This window comes from Salmo salar, chromosome ssa18 (assembly GCF_905237065.1).
Source record: "Salmo salar chromosome ssa18, Ssal_v3.1, whole genome shotgun sequence".
In the NCBI taxonomy this organism is placed as follows: Eukaryota; Metazoa; Chordata; class Actinopteri; order Salmoniformes; family Salmonidae; genus Salmo; species Salmo salar.
Genome location: NC_059459.1, coordinates 38061356 through 38083834, shown reverse-complemented (window position 1 = coordinate 38083834; position 22479 = coordinate 38061356). Strand labels below are relative to the sequence as shown.

The 22479-nt window shown below is 40.4% G+C and overlaps 3 protein-coding genes across 4 annotated transcripts in view; 2 read left to right on the top strand and 1 right to left on the bottom strand.

Moving 5' to 3' along the window:
- Positions 1–813: 813 nt before the first annotated feature.
- On the top strand, positions 814–7597 carry LOC106577348 (inorganic pyrophosphatase-like). The gene is made up of 11 exons (XM_045700557.1): positions 814–1087; positions 1410–1474; positions 1943–1996; positions 2240–2359; positions 3515–3601; positions 3993–4119; positions 4444–4571; positions 5876–5961; positions 6809–6878; positions 6991–7030; positions 7217–7597. Exons 1-11 carry the CDS (start codon positions 931–933, stop codon positions 7237–7239), a joined length of 957 nt encoding a protein of 318 aa, XP_045556513.1. The 5' UTR covers positions 814–930; the 3' UTR covers positions 7240–7597.
- Positions 7598–7787: 190 nt separating this feature from the next.
- Positions 7788–14640, top strand: LOC106577347 (GTP-binding protein SAR1b). Its single transcript, XM_014155309.2, has 7 exons — positions 7788–8054; positions 8468–8540; positions 9032–9151; positions 9255–9320; positions 9743–9846; positions 10082–10213; positions 12180–14640. The coding sequence occupies exons 2-7, from the start codon at positions 8483–8485 to the stop codon at positions 12294–12296; spliced, it is 597 nt and encodes a 198-aa protein (XP_014010784.1). The 5' UTR covers positions 7788–8054; positions 8468–8482; the 3' UTR covers positions 12297–14640.
- A 1984-nt stretch (positions 14641–16624) lies between these two features.
- LOC106591216 (testican-2) overlaps positions 16625–22479 on the bottom strand; it is a 112137-nt gene continuing 106282 nt past the window's right edge. For both annotated transcript variants that reach the window (XM_045701087.1, XM_045701086.1), the window contains exon 12: positions 16625–18403. In XM_045701087.1, coding sequence (XP_045557043.1) covers positions 18264–18403 — 140 coding nt within the window. In that variant the 3' untranslated portion in view covers positions 16625–18263. The remainder of the gene's footprint in view (positions 18404–22479) is intronic.

Sequence of the window (22479 nt, the reverse complement as noted above, 5' to 3'; positions counted from 1 at the left end):
TTTCAGAGCATGAAGACTAGGTTATTATATGTTTTCAGAGCATGAAGACCAGGTTATTATCTGTTTTCAGAGCATGAATACCAGGTTATTATCTGTTTTCAGAGCATGAATAAGTGTATGCTATTTATTTTATTTGCATTTACAATCTGTAAGATTGCCATAAAGCACCATAGGTCTCTGTTCAAAAGCAGTGCACTATTTAGGGAATAGGGTGCCATTTGGGACTTATACAGGTGGCGAAAGGTCATGCCATGGACATAAGACTGGTCGAACTCTAACCACCAGTCAGCTCCATCTGTTTTAGTTGGAATGAAGAGGAACTCAGAAAGCCCTGACATTTAGGCCAGCTAACGCTGTTATATTGTATGTCTATCACATTATGGAGGGAACTGGGCATCAAAACACTTACCAACAAGGACAATAATGTGTTGTATTTTGACTAGCCTCTGATCTAGTTGTCTTATACAGCAGTAGGGATCAGGGATTTACAAGGCAGCGGTAGGACTGTACAGCAAAGGGATTAGGTTAGGCTACCAAGGACCAATTATAGCTTTCTCAAAGTCTAAATTCACCCTTGTACTGTGCTATATTTAACTGTGCAGTTATTGTAACATTGAAGGTAGTTCCTTGTTCATCGACTAACACAGAGCCTTATAGACTTGCCCCCCCCCCGCCCCTTCTGTTGTCACACACACACACACACACACACACACACACACACACACACACACACACACACACACACACACACACACACACACACACACACACACACACACACACACACACACACAGAGACACACACACAGACCAAGCCTGACGTCACCAATCCCCTGCCATGGCCTTAAGACGTGCACATGCCTCCTGCGCACACTCCCTCCCGCTCCAACCTACGATCTTAACCTACTAGTTAACCTGCATGACGAGGAGATGGGCTTCCCATTGTCAACTCCTACAGGTAGTACAGGAAGTACGCCCACTAGCAGCAGTACCAAGGAGCAGACTGGACAAAATAAGGCAGTAGACATGAGCTTCACCATCGAGGAGAGGGGCAAGCCCAACACACTGGACTACAGGGTGTTTTTCAGTGAGTGACCAGCTCTTTCAATACATCACTGTATAGTGTAGAGCTAAAGACATTAGACTGTAGCTGTGTCTAGCTTGGTACGTAGTGAACTAGCTTAGTGGTGGTAGCTATACAGCTTGACATGTACATACTACAGTATGGCTCTCATGCTACAGTATAGGCATCTACAGTATGTCCGTATGTGAGTCGACGACTTCCATGTTGGCGTAAGTCCCCCACATTACTGTTCATTAATAATCAGGTGGTTTGAAGTTACTGGAATGTATTAGTACAGTAGTATGTTTCTGATATACTGTGCATTCATCACTGCCTCTCTACACAGGAAATACTGAGGGAAAATACGTCTCTCCATTCCATGACATACCAATTTATGCAGATGAAGCTCAGGTATGTGTATTGTTGTTGTTGTGTGTGTGTGTGTGTGTGTGTGTGTGTGTGTGTGTGTGTGTGTGTGTGTGTGTGTGTGTGTGTGTGTGTGTGTGTGTGTGTGTGTGTGTGTGTGTGTGTGTGTGATTAATCAACAATCATTATTTAATTGTGTTTTTCAATAGAAATTTGGTGATATCTGAAACATTGGTGTTAACCTTGACTATTTCCACCAACAGAACATCTTCCATGATGTTGTTGAGTTAACTCTGACTATTTCCTCCAACAGAACATCTTCCATGATGTTGTTGAGTTAACTCTGACTATGTCCTCCAACAGAACATCTTCCATGATGTTGTTGAGTTAACTCTGACTATTTCCTCCAACAGAACATCTTCCATGATGTTGTTGAGTTAACTCTGACTATTTCCACCAACAGAACATCTTCCATGATGTTGTTGAGTTAACTCTGACTATGTCCTCCAACAGAACATCTTCCATGCTGTTGTTGAGGTGCCCAGATGGACCAATGCAAAGATGGAGGTTTGTTTCAGTACTTGTCTTGTTGTCGTATGATCCTTTGTTAGCTCAATGTATGAACCCTGAAAGAAGCTGTGGTGAGACAAGTGAAGTTCTTGTTCCACTCCACAAGAATTAGCAGTATGGTTTTATGCTTATTGTTTAATCAGTATTCTATTGCAAACACATAGTAAACAGGTACAAAGTCATCAGTCACTTAATATTTCCATTCATTGTTTCATGTGAATGTTGTAATATTTCCCTCAGATTGCCACCAAAGACCCTCTAAATCCATTGAAGCAAGACATCAAAAAGGGGAACCTTCGTTATGTGGCCAACGTGTTTCCACACAAAGGGTACATCTGGAATTATGGAGCCATCCCACAGGCACGTTAACCAGGGGTGTACTATCTCTCCCTAGAATAGAAACATTTTGGTTAAATGTATTGAACGTTATAAAATGACAGTGTAAAAGAAAACACACATTTTCCCTTCCTTATCAGTAGCTTTCTAGCATGAGATTTGCCTATGAATGATTTATGAAGCATCTTTATGGTTTATGAATGATTTCTGAAGCATCTATAGAGTTATGAATGATTTCTAAAGCATCTATACGGGTTATGAATGATTTATGAAGCATCTATACGGGTTATGAATGATTTCTGAAGCATCTATAGGGTTATGAATGATTTCTGAAGCATCTATAGGGTTATGAATGATTTCTGAAGCATCTATAGGGTTATGAATGAATTCTGAAGCATCTATACGGGTTATGAATGATTTCTGAAGCATCTATAGGGTTATGAATGATTTCTGACGCATCTATATGGGTTATGAATGATTTATGAAGCATCTATATGGGTTATGAATGATTTATGAAGCATCTATTGGGTTATGAATGATTTCTGAAGCATCTATAGGGTTATGAATGATTTCTGAAGCATCTATACAGATTATGAATGATTTATTAAGCATCTATATGGTTATGAATGATTTCTGAAGCATCTTTATGGTTTATAAATGATTTCTGAAGCATCTTTAGGGTTTATGAATGATTTATGAAGCATCTATAGGGTTTATGAATGATTTCTGAAGCGTCTTTATGGTTTATTAATGATTTCTGAAGCATCTTTATGGTTTATGAATGATTTCTGAAGCATCTTTATGGTTTATGAATAATTTCTGAAGCATCTATAGAGTTTATGAATGATTTCTGAAGCATCTTTATGGTTTATGAATGATTTCTGAAGCATCTTTATGGTTTATGAATGATTTCTGAAGCATCTATAGGGTTTATGAATGATTTCTGAAGCATCTTTATGGTTTATGAATGATTTATGAAGCATATTTAGGGTTTATGAATGATTTCTGAAGCATCTTTATGGTTTATGAATGATTTCTGAAGCATATTTAGGGTTTATGAATGATCTCTGAAGCATCTATAGGATTTATGAATGTTCTATAATGGCTTTGTAAGTTGTCGTTTATTTCAAATAGAACCAGGTTATCAATCACTGTTCTCTCATCTTTATTTATTATCAGACATGGGAGGACCCAGGCCATAAAGACAGAGATACAGGATGCTGTGGTGACAATGACCCTATTGACATCTGTGACATAGGATACAAGGTACTGTGCTACAACTTTATTGAATGGAGGAAACTTTCTGTTATTATTCAGTGTGTGTTTTCTACTTGTCAAAGGAACATGGTTGTGTGAATGTACTATCTTAATTCATTGTCTTCTAATTGAATGTTGTCAATCTCGTTCTCTTTCTCCCTCTCTCTCTCTTTCTCTCTCTCTCTTTCTTTCTCTCTCTCTCTTTCTTTCTCTCTCTCTTTGTTTCTCTATCTCTCTCGCTCTCTTTCTCCCTCTCTCTCTCTTTTTCTCTCTCTCTTTCTCTCTCTCTCTCTTTCTTTCGCTCTCTCTCTCTCTTTCTCTCTCTCGTTCTCTCTCTCGCTCTCTTTCTCCTTCTCTTTCCTTCTTCTTCTTCTTCTTCTTCTCTCGTTGTGATTTTGAGGTGTGCTCTCGTGGAGAGGTGATTAAAGTCAAGGTGCTGGGAACTCTGGCTCTGATCGACGAAGGAGAAACAGACTGGAAAGTCATCGTCATCAACATGGAGGATCCAGAGGCCAACAACTTTAACAGTATGAGGATATCTAATACATATTCAGAATATATGGGATTTATATAGCGCTTTTTAGAGGCACTTCAATAGACTAGCATCCTGTCCAGAATGATGTACTCATACGTCAAGCTGCCTCACGCTACAGAAACAGGAGCAGGTGTCAGTATGTAGTGAGTTGATGGGCCATTCTGACATGGACAAGGTTACTTACTTTCTTTCAGAGACCTTAAGACGCTGATGGAATGTCTGTCTGATATCTGATCAACAGTTACACAGTAGTGGGTGTTTAAATGTGTTTGTGGCTAACCATGGAATACACATCTTCTTCTTGTGATCAATGCAGATATTGATGACGTAAGAAGACTCAAGCCTGGGTATCTGGAAGCTACATTTGAGTGGTTCAAAAAATATAAAATTCCTGATGGAAAACCTGAGAACCAGTTTGCATTTAACGGAGAGTTCAAGGACAGGGTAAAAATACAGTTTTCACCTGTTTGTACTGCACAGTAGGCGTACAAGAGCAAAGCCCAATAACAAGACATTTATATTGATATCAGATACTATTTGATTCTTCCTCTAAATCAGGGATGTCAAACATATGGCCCGCAGGCCGAAGGGGGTCCAATCCGGCTCGCGAGGGGGTCCAATCTGGTCGGGGGGGGGGGGGTCCTGTCTGTGTAGCAGTGATAATGGCCCTACAGTCATACAGTTTCCTGGCTGTGTAGCAGTGATAATGGCCCTACAGTCATACAGTTTCCTGGCTGTGTAGCAGTGATAATGGCCCTACAGTCATAGAGTTCCCTGACTGTGTAGCAGTGATAATGGCCCTACAGTCATAGAGTTCCCTGACTGTGTAGCAGTGATAATGGCCCTACAGTCATAGAGTTCCCTGACTGTGTAGCAGTGATAATGGCCCTACAGTCATAGAGTTCCCTGACTGTGTAGCAGTGATAATGGCCCTACAGTCATAGAGTTCCCTGACTGTGTAGCAGTGATAATGGCCCTACAGTCATAAAGTTCTCTGACTGTGTAGCAGTGATAATGGCCCTACAGTCATAGAGTTCCCTGACTGTGTAGCAGTGATAATGGCCCTACAGTCATAGAGTTCCCTGACTGTGTAGCAGTGATAATGGCCCTACAGTCATAGAGTTCCCTGACTGTGTAGCAGTGATAATGGCCCTACAGTCATACAGTTTCCTGGCTGTGTAGCAGTGATAATGGCCCTACAGTCATAGAGTTTCCTGACTGTGTAGCAGTGATAATGGCCCTACAGTCATAGAGTTTCCTGGCTGTGTCCAGCTGATAATAATCACCCAAATGAAAACTAGACAGTCAGGAAGCATAGAACATTTCTCACACTCTGGTAGAGGACAATTCTGGGCTAATTTTGATGGCGTGGAAATATAACCGATTTTCAGTGCGGCCCTCCAGACGAAAAAAAATGCTTTGACATCCCTGATCTAAATCATTCATAGAACAGGGTATTTATACACTCAATCACACACAATACAATAAAACAGTGTATTACAGTGTAAGTACACATTGTTACTCTTTTTCTATTGAAATATGGAACATACCAAGGGTGGAACTCGATTCCCATAGTGCACTACTTTTGATGGGCCCTGGTCAAAAGAAGTGCACTATAAAGAGACTAGGGTGCCATTTGAGACAACATACTTTCTACTCAGTACAGAGAGTACTATAGTGGAGGTGTATGCAGAGTTTTTTTTATTTTCTTAAGCATGCAGGGAATCATTTGGCATTCTTTTTTCCAGGACTTTGCTCTTAAGACAGTCAAGGAAACTCATGAGTTCTGGAAGGCGCTGATCTCCAAAAAGACCAATGCTGGAGAACTGAACTGGTGAGACTGAGATACAGATTTACAATCTCTGTGTAATATGGCCATCTGTTCAATAGGCTGTCAGTGATGCGGTTGCATTGCTACAACGACAAGTAAAAAGAAACAACGATAAAGCAAAATAAGACGTTTTAGTTAAGTCAATGACTTGTTTTTACTAAAATAGTGTATTTGTGTTTTTACAGAGGCATCCTTTTCTTCTCAACTAAAACAGTTGTATTTGTGTTTTTACAGAGGCATCCTTTTCTTCTCAACTAAAACAGTTGTATTTGTGTTTTTACAGAGGCATCCTTTTCTTCTCAACTAAAACAGTTGTATTTGTGTTTTTACAGAGGCATCCTTTTCTTCTCAACTAAAACAGTTGTATTTGTGTTTTTACAGAGGCATCCTTTTCTTCTCAACTAAAACAGTTGTATTTGTGTTTTTACAGAGGCATCCTTTTCTTCTCAACTAAAACAGTTGTATTTGTGTTTTTACAGAGGCATCCTTTTCTTCTCAACTAAAACAGTTGTATTTGTGTTTTTACAGAGGCATCCTTTTCTTCTCAACTAAAACAGTTGTATTTGTGTTTTTACAGAGGCATCCTTTTCTTCTCAACTAAAACAGTTGTATTTGTGTTTTTACAGAGGCATCCTTTTCTTCTCAACTAAAACAGTTGTATTTGTGTTTTTACAGAGGCATCCTTTTCTTCTCAACTAAAACAGTTGTATTTGTGTTTTTACAGAGGCATCCCTTTCTTCTCAACTAAAACAGTTGTATTTGTGTTTTTAGAGGCATCCCTTTCTTCTCAACTAAAACAGTTGTATTTGTGTTTTTCTCCCATCTTCTGTTTGTTGGAACACTGATCCAGTACCAACACCTGTGTCACAGACAGTCCATTCTGCTGTTCCACTACTGATGCTAAGGCTGTTGTTGATGCCGTGAGTTCCTTTCAATTATCATACTATTTGGTTCATCATACTAAAACAGCTTAGCTGTAATATTAATGTGTGCTTGATAAATAATATTGATAATAATGATATTGTCTTGTAGGCATGTGCTTTTGGCCCTGAAGACCCTATTCCAAGTGCAGGTATGTATTTCTATTGTTAGTTAATTCCATTGGTATATGTGCTTTGACGTGAAATTAATCTTATTTAAATTCAATACGCCTGTGATTTATTTACAAAATATCTCTATACGCTATGTATATATCTTTATATTCAACTTTGTTGGATTTCACACTTAACAATGGAACATGTCCTACTTCTTTTCTCAGTTGACAAATGGTTCTATGTCTGAGTTAACTGACCCAGAAAGAAGAGCCTTCAGATTGGACCAAAATGTGTTCTCACCTGAACAGAAGAATATACCTGAAAATTACAGAAAACATGTGTAGTATAATTACAGTTTCCCATGTTTAGTATAAATTCTGGTTGATGAATGTCATCTTAACATGACAAGTACTCAACCAAGTGAGTATCTTCTTTATGTTTATTATATTTCTCAAACGTGTAAACAATATGACCGTTATAGTCCATCTAAACCTCTGCACTTTACCGTGTCTTGCATCATGTTGTTTAATACTGAAATCGGAAAATTGTCATAAATCTTCAAATAAATACCATCACCACATTCCCCTCCTCCTGTTCTGAACACGGTCTTTACTAGTATCTAGTGGTCATGTATCACAACACAAGCCTTGTAGCAGACAGGAGAAAAGCTGTTTAAACAGGTGTGTTGAATGTGAAGAATAAAAATGATTTCCCTGAAGTTGGCTCTTACCGGAAATGACAGCATGAAAAGAACTGCTGGAGAATCACTCATCCAACACTCCTCCACTGCCAAGAGGAAAAGATAGGAGCTACTAGATGTCATGTCTAAATATAATGCCGATGATATAATGCAAAGGATTTGAGGTATTTTATGTGAAAGGTAGGTGAAAGGTGAACGCCATAAACCTATTGCAATATGCTCCCGCACAGCAGGCGGCACTAGTGACCACTAGGGGGGTTAGCTAGTTCCCGAAGTCACGTCGAAGAACAATACAATCAGCTGTTCGTTTATCGGATCCGCAGAAGAAACCTAACCAAAGCTGTCATTGTCGACAGGGAGAGGTAAGCTTTGGCAGCTTAATTAAAACATATCCAGTCATTTATATAGTTACATAACGTTACTTGTGTTCCGTCATACATTTACTTCGAAAGGGAGAGCTGTCTGTCTTAGAGTCCTTAGTCCACATGAGGCCAGGATTTTAGCTAAGCTGATAGCCACGTAGCCGAGCTAGCAAGCTAAGTTAGCGATCAGCTGGTGCTAACTAGCATGCTAGGATAAGAAAAGACTTGTATTGTAGTTGATAAACCTAAAGCTGGCTAGCAGCAGTAGCAAGTGCATGTGTGTAAAGAGAGCCTGTAGCTATCAATATAGTCATGATGCAATGTGAAAATACTGCTGATCCAGTGAGACAAGTTGATCTCGTCTTGACAAGTGCTAGTTAGCTAGCTAACTTCTCCATTGTCTTCTTTCTTAGGCAAAGACCAGTGAAATGTCATTCCTCTTTGATTGGCTCTACAGAGGCTTTAGTGGTGTGCTACAGTTTTTAGGTAATCTCTGATTTCACGTCAATGACTTCAAATGTATTATCAGTCATTTGTAGGACGTTCCACCTAGAATCTGTTCCAAAAAACTTAGTAAATAACAAGGATGCCAACAAACAACGCATACAAAGTAGCATGATCAACTCACCTAGTTAACTAGCTGCCGAATAGGCATCAACTCACCACGTAGCTTATTCTTAATATTTGTCCATAGGCTACCAGAGTGAGGACAGACATTTTTCGGAATAAACGTGGGCGGTGAGTGAAAAACTTAACAAAATAGCCCACTCCCTACCCGGTATCTTATTCTGCCGCTATACAACTTTGTATTCGTTGTTTGTGGGCATCCTTGTTATTTACGAAGTTTTTGGAACAGATTCCTGTTGGAACGTTACTCATTATACCCACTCTTATCAGTATAATACTGCATGTCACAATGAGGGGTGTGTGTGTTTACAACTCAAACGTTTAATTAACTTGTCAATGTACTTTCCCAGGGTTGTACAAAAAGTCTGGAAAGCTGGTTTTCCTGGGGTTGGATAATGCTGGTAAAACAACCCTTCTGCATATGCTGAAAGATGACAGACTTGGACAGCATGTGCCCACGTTGCATCCAAGTAAGCAGCATCATTTCGAAGTACATTATTGTGTTGTTTTTAAGTCTAATAACGGCAGTGAACACAATGTCAGTGATTTTAAATGTTTTTTTTCTCCCTGAAGCATCGGAAGAGTTGACGATAGCTGGAATGACATTCACCACGTTTGATCTGGGCGGTCACGTACAAGGTAAGACTTAGGCCTAACTAAGTTGGACACTGCGTCTTTCTAGGGTTTGGTCAGCATCTTGACACATTACATTGTCTTTGTAGGGTTGGGTCAGCATCTTGACACATTACATTGTCTTTGTAGGGTTTGGTCAGCATCTTGACACATTACATTGTCTTTGTAGGGTTGGGTCAGCATCTTGACACATTACATTGTCTTTGTAGGGTTTGGTCAGCATCTTGACACATTACATTGTCTGTGTAGGGTTTGGTCAGCATCTTGACACATTACATTGTCTTTGTAGGGTTTGGTCAGCATCTTGACACATTACATTGTCTGTGTAGGGTTTGGTCAGCATCTTGACACATTACATTGTCTTTGTAGGGTTTGGTCAGCATCTTGACACATTACATCATGTGCTACATCTTCTGTCTCTTTCACAGCTAGAAGAGTGTGGAAGAACTACCTGCCGGCTATCAATGGAGTTGTCTTTCTGGTTGACTGTGCTGACCATGACCGCCTTACAGAATCCAAGATCGAACTTGATGTAAGTCACTGCACACAATGGGCCTAATTTATCAACATTCATTATGAAAAATGCATACACAAAACCCACGCGTTGAGGCAGCCCTGTTGAGGCAGCCATCACTGCAGGTTAGTCCAGGACACACAACGAACATTCTCACTGTCCCATCTCGGTCTCATTGCTGAACCTCTTTCGTGTGTGTGTGTGTGTGTGTGTGTGTGTGTGTGTGTGTGTGTGTGTGTGTGTGTTCGTTCAGGCGCTGTTAGCAGATGAGACCATCCTCTCTGTGCCTGTGCTGGTCCTGGGTAACAAGATAGACCGTCCTGAAGCCATCAGTGAGGGGGGACTGAGAGAGGCGTTTGTTCTCGATGGTCAATGCACTGGAAAGGTAAGCATAGAGATGGATGTAGCCTATGGAATTTGTATCTATGGGTAGCATTATACATTTTTGTTAAAGTCCATTTCAGATGAGTGTGTAACACAACTAACGTGTGTGTGTGTGGTACAGTATTCATGTTCTTTAGATATGCTGTATAAAATGTTAGTGGCACTCCAGTCTATTTTCACCTCATTTATCACCTGATTTACTTAATAAAAGCCACATCTCAATAGGTGGTCCAGGTACAGTGCCCTTCGAAAGGTATTCAGACCCCTCAACTTTTTCCACACTTTGTTTTACGTTACAGCCTTTCCTCATCAAGCTACACACAATACCACATAATGACAAAAGCAAAAACAGGTTTTTAGAAATTTGTGCAAATTCATTCAAAATAAAAAATGAAAATATCACATTTTACATAAGTATTCAGACCCTTTACTCAATACTTTGTTGAAGCAGCGATTACAGCCTCGAGTCTTCTTGGGTATGAAGCTTGGCACGCCTGTATTTGGAGAGTTTCTCCCATTCTTCTCTGCAGATCCTCTCAAGCTCTGTCAGGTTGGATGGGGAGCGTTGCTGCACAGCTATTTTCAGGTCTCTCCAAAGATGTTTGATCGGGTTCAAGTCTGGGCTCTGGCTGGGCCTCTCAAGGACATTCAGAGACTTGTCCTGAAACCACTCCTGCGTTGTCTTGGCTGTGTGCTTAGGGTCATTGTCCTGTTGGAAGGTGAACCATCACCCCAATCTGAGGTCCTGAGTTCTCTGAAGCAGGTTTTCATCAAGTATCTCTCTGTACTTTGCTACGTTCATCTTTCCCTCAATCCTGACTAGTCTCTCAGTCCCTGCAGCTGAAAAACATCCCCACAGCATGATGCTGCTGCCACCACAATGCTTCACCGTAGGGATGGTGCCAGGTTTCCTCCGGACGTGACGCTTGGCATTCAGGCCAAAGAGTTAAATATTGGTTTCATCAGACCAGAGAATCTTGTTTCTCATGGTCTGGGTCCTTTAGGTGCCTTTTGGCAAACCCAAAGTGGGCTGTCATGTCCGCTTTTACGGAGGAGTGGCTTCCTTCTGGCCACTCTGCCATAAAGTCAGAGTGTTCTGAGAGTTCTGCAGAGATGGTTGTCCTTCTGGAAGGTTCTCCCATCTCCACAGAGGAACTCTGGAGCTCTGTCAGAGTGACCATCAGGTTCTTGGTCACCTACCTGACCAAGGCCCTTCTCTCCCAATTGCTCAGTTTTGCCGGGCGGCCAGCTCTAGGAAGAGTCTTGGTGGTTCCAAACTTCTTCCATTTAAGAATGATGGTGGCCACTGTGTTCTTGGGGACCTTCAATGCTGCAGACATTTTTTGTAACCCTTCCCCAGATCTGTGCCTCGACACAATCCTTTCTTGGAGCTCTACGGATAATTCCTTTAACCTCATGGCTTGGTTTTTGCTCTGACATGCACTGCCAACTGTGGGACCTTATATAGACAGGTGTGTGCCTTTCCAAATCATGTCCAATCAATTGAATTTACCACAGGTGGTCTCCAATCAAGTTTTCGAAACATCTCAAGGATGATCAATGGAAACTGGGTGCACCTGAGCTAAATTTTGAGTCTAATAACAAAGGGTCTGAATACTTATGTAAATAAGTTGTTTCATTTTTTCTAAATTCTTTTTAAATAAATTTGCAAAAATGTATTAACCTGTTTTTGCTTTATTATGCAGTGTTGTGTGTAGATTGATGAGGAAACAAATTTAATACATTTTAGAATATGGCTGTAACCTAACAATGTGGAAAAAGTCAAGGGGTCTGAATATTTCTGAATGCACTGTATGACATTGTACAAGTCGGTAAAACATTATTATTTTTTTTACCCTTAAGTGTTTGTACATTACTATATGTATACTTGGGATAATGTTTTTCATCAGAGAAACTCAAGTTGCTGGAGTGGTCTTTAACAGCTTGACCCTGTTGTTCTTCTCCAGGGCAACGTGTCGTTGAAGGATCTGCAGGTACGACCTCTGGAGATTTTCATGTGCAGTGTCCTGAAGAAGCAGGGCTATGGAGATGGCTTCAGGTGGCTGGCACAATACATCGACTGAATATAGGCAGCGGTTGTTTTGCTAAACGGACTCCATCTTTCTTTGGGGAATGAAGAAGATAAGCTATCAAATGAAATGGCCCTTATCGTCCAACCCCCCCCGTGTGGAAAGATGTGAAGCTCCCAATGGTCAATAATCCGCTTTCTGATTGAGTACATCTGTCAATTTCAGCATTTAATTGGTCAGTTTTAAAGGTTTCTATCTATAACGTCAACCCATTCTCTGGCATGTAATTAGTATCCAGTTCTATCCCAACATATTTGATCATATCTGCAATTCAAGCTACAGTACAGGGCAGATGATATGTAACAATGTAGAACCTTTATAAGGTAAACTGTGAACTTTTACATTATTTCTGACAAATGATGGACCAAGTAGTTTTTAAATGAAATAGATTATAAATGATAAGGATATTTATGTGAATGGTGGCGGTACAATGCTTGTTGCGTGTACATAGCAGTCCTACCTAGAATAACATGTTCCATCACTAAGTGGACATGAAAGAGAATAGATAGACTGAGAATTATTATTCCAGCAGACCAAGTTCCAATGCACCGAATAGAACAGTGCAAATGTTAAGGGGCTGAGTCTGTTTCTATACATGGGGTGTATCCCAAATGGCAGCATATTGACTATATAGTGCACTACTTCAGAGAACCCATACTTTCTATGCCCCCCCCCGGTCAAAAGTAGTGCACGGAATAGGGTGCCAACCCTGGTCAGAAGTAGTGCACTAAATAGGGAATAGGGTTGACATCTGGTACGCATCCAGGGGGTTTGAGATCAATTGTAATTGTCCATGCAGCTATTGCCTTCAATGCACTCAGCCAAAGATGAATGCAAACTATTTTGCAAGTGACTTTGGGATGTTTACATATAATAAACCTGGGGGAGGGGTTATAGTAGTGATGTAAAGTTCGTCCTACTACAGTTTAATGAATGAATGGCTATAGTGCCATGATGTGCAGGTACATTGTAACAGGCCAGAACAAGAGACCGCCATTGCCATCATTCCATGGTATGCAGCAATAAAGTGGAATGACCATCACTGGCCACTGCAATGCTAATGTTAACAAAAAGGCTATGCTACTCCACTAACACAGCTCTGGCAGAGGTTTCGTTGAAAAATATAGATATTGGTCCTTATTCAATCAGGTCTAGTTTAAAAATACATATATTTCGCCCTATTCGATCAAGGCTGGTTTAAAAAAAATAAAATCCCTCTTGCATGCTTAGAGTGACGTACTACTCAAGGAAACACCAGATAGCCTGGGCACCAGTTTGAATAGGGCTCTTGGACCTTGCCCTGTCCTGGTTGCAGACCTGGGTCATGTTCATTAGGCACCAAACGGATGAAAATGGACTGAAACGGCACTTGGACAATGGAAACACTCATTTTCAGTTGCAAAATGTTTTCCGTTGCGAGCCCTAAAATGAACACGTCCCAGAGATTTCTAGACCTGCTAGTAAATCTTCTTTGTCATTCTAAGCCTCTGTCATTTGCAACATTTGTTATTATCTTGATGTCAATTTCATTTGAATCTGAAATGGCCATCACTGACATATTTTAGTTGTTTATTATTTATTATCAGAATGAACTAATGGGAACAGGTACTTCCAGCCATGTAGGCTAATACTGCCTTATAGTTTAAATAGAGGGGAGTGTTTCGGCAGTCTGATTCAGCCTTTTGATGATCTAATTGTCACATTTCCTGTCTGCTGTGTAGGTGATTTATTGAAATGATTTATAATGTCCATGATGTGAAGTATTGGCTGTGTGATTCAGACAAATCTATGGTTGAAATGCTGCAGGTACTTCTTGACTATCAGTACAATGATATGAGAGTACATGTGTAGCTCTGAATCTCTGGGAATAACAGCCTTTATATCAGCCAGCATTGGGCTCCGTTCCATTTAAATTCAGGAACTAAACTGATATTCAAATTTTTTCTCAAAGCTTTTTAATGAGGAGAAATGTAATTGGAATTTCAGTTTCCTACCTGAATTGAAATGGAACTGACCCCAACGCTGTATATCAGTATTTAACTATTGACTACCATTAATGTTTCTGTATTCATTGTAAATAATGTAAAATGGAGATGGTATCTTTCTTTGTACAATTCTTTATCCTGGAGCTGACAACACACGCAGGCTGTATCTCAAATAGCACCCTATTCCCTACATAGTGCACTGCTTTTGACCAAAGCCCTATTGACCCTGGTCCAATGTAGTGCACTATAAAGTATAGGTTGCCATTTGGCACATAGACATTATTACTGGATGTACTTATGATAACTCAGATCATTTTAATGTGAGAAATTCCATAAATATTTTTAACAATCAATCCTCACTTGTCATGTTTTGTTGTAAGGCTGTAGATAAAATTGCAAATGCTACAAATCCACACTTCTAATCCACATGTGATAATAAAGTATGTTTGAGATGAGCAGTATTTGCAAATACTGTATAAATACGGCATTAACTGAAAATATAATCTTCAGTGCAGGGCTGTTATCATGCAACTTCCAAAGAGTATCTCTACCCTCTCCTTTAGGTTTATATCAGAGTATTGTTGGTGATGTAGCTCAGTCTCCTTTAGGTTTATATCAGAGTAATGTTGGTGATGTAGCTCAGTCTCCTTTAGGTTTATATCAGAGTATTGTTGGTCATGTAGCTCAGTCTCCTTTAGGTTTATATCAGAGTATTGTTGGTGATGTAGCTCAGTCTCCTTTAGGTTTATAACAGAGTGTTGTTGGTGATGTAGCTCAGTCTCCTTTAGGTTGTATATCAGAGTATTGTTGGTGATGTAGCTCATTCTCCTTTAGGTTGTATATCAGAGTATTGTTGGTGATGTAGCTCAGTCTCCTTTAGGTTTATATCAGAGTATTGTTGGTGATGTAGCTCAGTCTCCTTTAGGTTTATATCAGAGTATTGTTGGTGATGTAGCTCAGTCTCCTTTAGGTTTATATCAGAGTAATGTTGGTGATGTAGCTCAGTCTCCTTTAGGTTTATATCAGAGTATTGTTGGTGATGTAGCTCATTCTCCTTTAGGTTTATATCAGAGTATTGTTGGTGATGTAGCTCAGTCTCCTTTAGGTTGTATATCAGAGTATTGTTGGTGATGTAGCTCAGTCTCCTTTAGGTTTATATCAGAGTATTGTTGGTGATGTAGCTCAGTCTCCTTTAGGTTGTATATCAGAGTATTGTTGGTGATGTAGCTCAGTCTCCTTTAGGTTGTATATCAGAGTATTGTTGGTCATTTAGCTCAGTCTCCTTTAGGTTTATATCAGAGTATTGTTGGTGATGTAGCTCAGTCTCCTTTAGGTTGTATATCAGAGTATTGTTGGTGATGTAGCTCAGTCTCCTTTAGGTTTATATCAGAGTATTGTTGGTGATGTAGCTCAGTCTCCTTTAGGTTGTATATCAGAGTATTGTTGGTGATGTAGCTCAGTCTCCTTTAGGTTGTATATCAGAGTATTGTTGGTCATTTAGCTCAGTCTCCTTTAGGTTTATATCAGAGTATTGTTGGTGATGTAGCTCAGTCTCCTTTAGGTTTATATCAGAGTATTGTTGGTGATGTAGCTCATTCTCCTTTAGGTTTATATCAGAGTATTGTTGGTGATGTAGCTCAGTCTCCTTTAGGTTGTATATCAGAGTATTGTTGGTCATGTAACTTAGTTGTGTCCCAAATGGCACCCTATTCTTTATAAAGTGAACCCTATGGGCCCTGGTCAAAAGTAGTGGACCATAAAGGCAATAGGGTGGCCATTTGGGATGCAGACAAAGGTGGTAAATGGCACTTTGAGCCTGTAGGCGTACATTATCTGCTTCCAGAGTGGTGTCTCCTTCTGCCTGTCACGCCACAAGGACAACAGTGGCTCAGCATCTGCCGTGTCGTGCCTTTAAATTCCCCAGAATAGGTGCAGCTATGGTTTATGTGGCTTTCACCTGTGTCTTCAGCACCCAGATACTTTGCTGTCGAGACCACTGAGCTATGATTGAGCCTGTTGAGAGTGCAGTTTCATGTCCTGACGTTGGGAGGCAGTTTAGGACCAATGAAATGAAAACCTGTCTCCACGTTCAGCTCTGACATAAACTTCCATTTTAGGTAACAGGGACTTGAAGTAAAGAATTCTATAATTATCCATGTTTGTTGGATTTGTTTTTAAACTATCCATTGTCAGTCATTTTGTTGATCACATACAGTATACATCACTATATTTCTAACTATTCAACAGAAATCACGTCAGAAAGGATTCAGAGATTTACCTCCCAAATCTTACAAAAATTGCAGGAGAGAGGCTATTTGTAAAGTAGTACAAAAAATGCAAGAGGTTTTGGGCCCAATGCCTTTAATAGTAAAGTGCTCAGCCTAGGAGAAGTACATTCATGTTCACTATAACGTGCAATACTAAAAACAACTAAAGTGATGGAATAATAATGGCAACAATATACTCATAGAAAACAATCTAGCGGTGAGAATTCAAGTATACACACACAGAACTTCAAGTAGCATACACGTTGTTTTATAAACACCAAAATAAAGACTGAGAATAGAACATTGACTGACACATTCTTTGAAGTGATTTACAAAGTTCCCATAGGATAAGGTCGTGTCTGCATCCCAAAATGGAAGCCTATTCCCTATATAGTACACTACTTTTGACCAGAGAGTCTGTATGAAGCCTAGTAGAAAGTAGTGCACTATATAGGGTGCCATTTGGGACGTTTGCCTTGGTGGTGTAGGTTGATGGGACTAGTAATATACATTCTACTAGTTCTGAGTTGAAATAATACAATAGGTAACAAAGGTCCCGTAGCAGTTTCATAAGAGATATTAGTAGTTATTGTGTCTTTGTTAATTGATATATATAGTATTTTAAAGGTTTATAGACCGCCGAGAGCCGTGTACATCAGTATACCTTTAGCAGTAAAGTAGCACAGAACCCTTCCTTCATAACAACCCTGTTTCTAAGTCCTGTATTTATCTACATAACGCATAAACACATTCATTTTCACTAATTATCCAATGAGTAACATTACTTACCAATGAGTAACATTACATCCGTCAAAATCGAAACCAGAAATATGCTTCGTTAAGAAACTATTAAGAGAAAATAACAATTTCTCTCAGTAGTGGAACCACCCCCTAAAGAGAGACTTGCATCCCAAATGGCTCCCTAATCCCTGTATAGTGGACAACTTTAGACCAGAGCTTTATGGGCCCTGATAAAAAGCTGTACACTATAAAAGGAACAGTGTTCCATTTGGGATATAACCAGAGTTATTTCTTCCCGCTAGTCTCGTTGTCCTGCTTCATAGATCATAGCTACAGGATTTATATACGCAGCAACTCTGATTTTGGCAACATAATCCCGTAAATATTGAACCCTTTTCCACTGTCTCAGGTCTCAATCCGTTCCATTTTAGCAGATCTGCGATTTCAATATTCAAGCAATTGTTCACAATGGAACATAAATGTATGATACTAGATGCATTTCTGACAACAGTTGATGGCCAGATTATCAGATGATAGTTCTCTATGGTGTCGCTAGACGCTGTTCTTCAGAACAGCGAAACAGAATGCTCTCTTGCTTACAAAACAGAAAAGAATGAAGCAATAATTCACATATTTAAGACAAAAACTAGCAATCTCACCACTGTACCACCCCCCCACCTCCCACTCCACAGATCCACATGGGGACAATACAGACAGAAATCCATGCCCCGAAATCCCCAAATCTTTTGCTGTTAGGAGACAAAGATGATTGTGTCCCAAATGGCCTGATTCCCTATTTAGTACACTACTTTTGACCAGAGCCCTATGGGTGTCCCTATGAGACCTGGTCAAAAGTAGTGCACTATATAGGGAATAGGGTGCCATTTGGGATGCAAGCCTCAGCCATCATCCCTGTAGTTGTAGGCCAGTGGATCCATCCTGACCAGGCTCTCCGTTTGGGTTCAGTTCTACCAGATGTATCCTCCGTCGTCTGCCTCCCCCTCTTCCTCCTCCTCCTCCTCTTCTCCGTTCTCCTCCACCTCCTTCTCTTCCTCATCCTCCCATCCTACGCCACTCCCAAAATCTCCAGAATATCCCACCAGCTCATCTGGAATGAGGGATGAAATGAAAAGAGTATTTCTCAGTTAACAATTCCTATGATTTCATGTGACAAAAGACTTTAGGTAACATACAGTAGAATGTTTGTAGGTAGTTAATACTGGTACATATTGCAGTCTCTCCTTGTCCATACACTGCTTTCAGGGTATGGAAAGAAATGTGTATTTTAGATTTCAAATGAACTCTCCCTTTAATACTGATGAAATTCAAACAAACCACACTGCACCGCCGTGGCCATCCCACTGTTCTGGACTGTTCAGTACAGTGTGATGTCCACACAGTGCATTTGTTTCAATCCTGGTCTTATTAGAAGACCAAAATCCATTTTGTTTTAGTCCTATACAGCCCTACGGTCATATACAGGCCTACGGTCCTATAGTCCTATACAGCCCTACAGCCCTACAGCCCTATTAAGCCCTACGGTCATATACAGCCCTACAGCCCTATGGCCCGATAGTCCTATACAGCCTACGGCCCTATACAGCCCTACAGCCCTACGGTCCTATACAGCCCTACAGCCCTATACAGCCCTACAGCCCTATGGCCCTATACAGCCCTACGGCCCTACACAGCCCTATACAGCCCTGTACAGCCCTACGGTCCTATACAGTCCTATACAGCCCTACGGCCCTATACAGCCCTATACAGCCCTACGGCCCTACACAGCCCTACGGCCCTACAGCCCTATACAGCCCTACAGCCCTACGGCCCTACACAGCCCTACGGCCCTATACAGCTCTACAGCCCTATACAGCCCTACAGCCCTATACAGCCCTACGGCCCTATACAGCCCTACGGCCCTATACAGTCCTATACAGCCCTACAATCCTATACAGCCCTACGGCCCTATACAGTCCTATTCGGCCCTACGGTCCTATACAGCCCTACGGCCCTATACAGTCCTATACAGCCCTACAATCCTATACAGTCCTACGGTCCTATACAGCCCTACGGCCCTAATACAACCCTTCACAGGCCTATATAGCCCTACATTCCTATAAAGCCCTATGCAGCCCTACATCCATATACAGTCCAATACATCCCTATAGCCCTATACAGCCTTACAGCCCTATACAGCCTTATAGCCCTATAGCCCTACAGCCCAATAAAGCCCTATACAGCCCTATAACCCTACAGCCCTAAACATCTCTATACAGCCCTATTACCCTACAGCCCTATACAGCCCTATAACCCTACAGCCCTATACAGCCTTATACAGCCCTATACCCCTATACAGCCCTACAGCCCTATACAGTCCTACAGCCCTATAGTCCTATACAGTCCTACAGCCCTATACAGTCCTATACAGTCATACAGCCCTATACAGTCATACAGCCCTATACAGCCCATAATACTGATTGTATTATGTAACCACCAAGAAGTTCTTCACTACAGTCCTACAGCGTGATATTCTAAAGCAATTGTACATGAGAGGGTGTGCTAAATAACTTTTTTAGCACAGCTGTGCTGCGGTCATAGTTAGGAGGCGAAGCAAAGTGCTGTAAATGGAGTTTGAAGTGGAGGGAGTACAGGGCTTAGCGTGTCTCTAGAAGAGGCTAAAAAGAGATTTCGGCTTGAATATTTTCAGAAGAAGTCGAGTAATTGATTAAGGGAGGAGGATTGCTTTAAAGCAGTATTCAAATGCATAGGATGTAGTGATCATAATATAGTAGCCATATCTAGGAAAACAAAAGTTCCAAATGCTGGGCCTAATATAGTGTATAAGAGGTCAAACAATGCGTTTTGTAGTGATTCATATGTTGATGATGTAAAGAATATTTGCTGGTCTGTGGTGTGTAATCAGGAGCAACCAGACGCTGCACTTGACGCATTTTATGAAATGTGCTTATTCCAGTTACTAATAAGCACGCACCCATTAAGAACATGACTGTAAAAACTGTTCAATCTCCTTGGATTGATGAGGAATTGAAAAATTGTATGGTTAAGAAGGATGAGGCAAAAGGTATGACAAATAAGTCTGGCTGTACAACTGATTGGCAAATGTACTGCAAATTGAGAAATCATGTGATTAAACTAAATAAAAACAAAAATAAAATATACTATGAAACACAAATAAATGATAAAGAAGGATAGTAAAAAGCTTTGTAGCACCTTAAATTAAAATTTGTGAAAAAAGGCAAACTCGGCTCCATCATTCATTGAATCAGATGGCTCGTTCATCACAAAACCAACTGATATTGTCAACTAATTTAATGACTTTTTCATTGTCAAGATAAGCAAACTTAGGGATGACATGCAAGCAACAAACGCTGACACTACACATCCAAGTATATCTGACCAAATTATGACTGACAAGCACTGTACTTTTGAATTCCGTAAAGTCAGTGTGGAAGAGGTGAAAAAATTATTGTTGTCTATCAACAATGACAAGCCACCGGGGTCTGACAATCTGGATGGAAAATTACTGAGGATAATAGCAGACGATATTGCCACTCCTATGTGCCATATCTTCAATTTAAGCCTACTAGAAAGTGTGTGCCCTCAGGCCTGGAGGGAAGCTAAAGTCATTCCGCTACCCAAGAATAGTAAAGCCCCCTTTACTGGCTCAAATAGCTGACCAATCAGCCTGTTACCAACCCTTAGTAAACTTCTGGGAAAAATTGTGTTTGACCAGATACAATGTTATTTTACAGTGAACAAATTGACAACAGACTTTCAGCACACTTATAGGGAAGGACATTCAACAAGCACAGCACTTACACTAATGACTGATGATTGGCTGGGAGAAATTGATGATAAAAAGATTGTAGGGGATGTTTTGTTAGACTTCAGTGCGGCTTTTGACATTATCGATCATAGTCTGCTGCTGGAAAAACGTATGTGTTATGGCTTTACACCCTCTGCTATAATGTGGATAAAGAGTTACTTGTCCAACAGAACACAGAGGGTGTTCTTTAATGGAAGCCTCTCAAATATCATCCAGTTAGAATCAGGAATTCCCCAGGGTAGCTGTTTAGGCCCCTTGCTTTTTTCATTTTTTACTAATGACATTCCACTGACTTTGAGTAAAGCCAGAGTGTCTATGTATGCGGATGACTCAACACTATACACGTCAGCTACTACAGCAACTGAAATGACAGCAAAACTTAACAAAGAGCTGCAGTTAGTTTCAGAGTGGGTGGCAAGGAATAAATTAGTCCTAAAACGAAAAGCATTGTATTTGGGACAAATCATTCACTAAACCCTAAACCTCAACAAAATCTCGTAATGAATAATGTGGAAATTGAGCAAGTTGAGGTGACTAAACTGCTTGGAGTAACCCTGGATTGTAAACTGTCATGGTCAAAACATATTGATACAACAGTAGCTAAAATGGGGAGAAGTCTGCCTTCTTAAGATTCTGACATTTCTTGTCCAAATATTTATATATTGTTAATTCCATTCCGTTACTTTAAATTTGTGTGTATTGTTGTGAAATTGTTAGATATTACTTGTTAGACATTACTGCACTGTTGAAGCTAGAAACACAAGCATTTCACTACACCCGCAATAACATCTACTAAACATGTGTATGTGATCAATAAAATTTGATTTGATTTGATGTGACAACACTATCAACAAGGCACGTCCTACAGGCCATAGTTTTGTCGCACCTGGACTACTGTTCAGTAGTGTGGTCAGGTGCCACAAAGAGAGACTTTGGAAAACTACAATTGGCTCAGAACAGGGCAGCACAGCTGGCCCTTAAAAGTACACGGAGAGCTAACATTAATGACATGCATGTAAATCTCTCATGGCTCAAAGTAGAAGAGAGATTGACTTCATCACTACTTGCTTTTGTAAGAAGTGTTGACAAGCTGAATGCACTGAGCTGTCTGTTTGAACTGCTGGCACAAAGCTCTGACACTGACATAGCCTAGTGGTTAGAGTGTTGGACTAGTAACCAAAAGGTTGCAAGTTCAAATCCCTGAGCTGACAAGGTACAAATCTGTCATTTTGCCCCTGAACAAGGCAGTTAACCCACTGTTCCTAGGCTGTCATTGTAAATAAGAATTTGTTCTTAACTGACTTGCCTAGTTAAATAAAGGTAAAAAATAAAATAAA

Bases quoted from the DNA above. Each gene is read 5' to 3' on its own strand.
- LOC106577348 (XM_045700557.1), top strand. From the start codon at position 931: ATGGGCTTCCCATTGTCAACTCCTACAGGTAGTACAGGAAGTACGCCC. The intron at 1,475-1,942 runs GTATGTGTATTG...GTCCTCCAACAG, and splicing joins TTTATGCAGATGAAGCTCAG to AACATCTTCCATGCTGTTGT. The intron at 6,879-6,990 runs GTGAGTTCCTTT...ATTGTCTTGTAG, and splicing joins CTAAGGCTGTTGTTGATGCC to GCATGTGCTTTTGGCCCTGA.
- LOC106577347 (XM_014155309.2), top strand. From the start codon at position 8,483: ATGTCATTCCTCTTTGATTGGCTCTACAGAGGCTTTAGTGGTGTGCTA. The intron at 9,152-9,254 runs GTAAGCAGCATC...TTCTCCCTGAAG, and splicing joins TGTGCCCACGTTGCATCCAA to CATCGGAAGAGTTGACGATA. The intron at 9,321-9,742 runs GTAAGACTTAGG...TCTCTTTCACAG, and splicing joins TCTGGGCGGTCACGTACAAG to CTAGAAGAGTGTGGAAGAAC.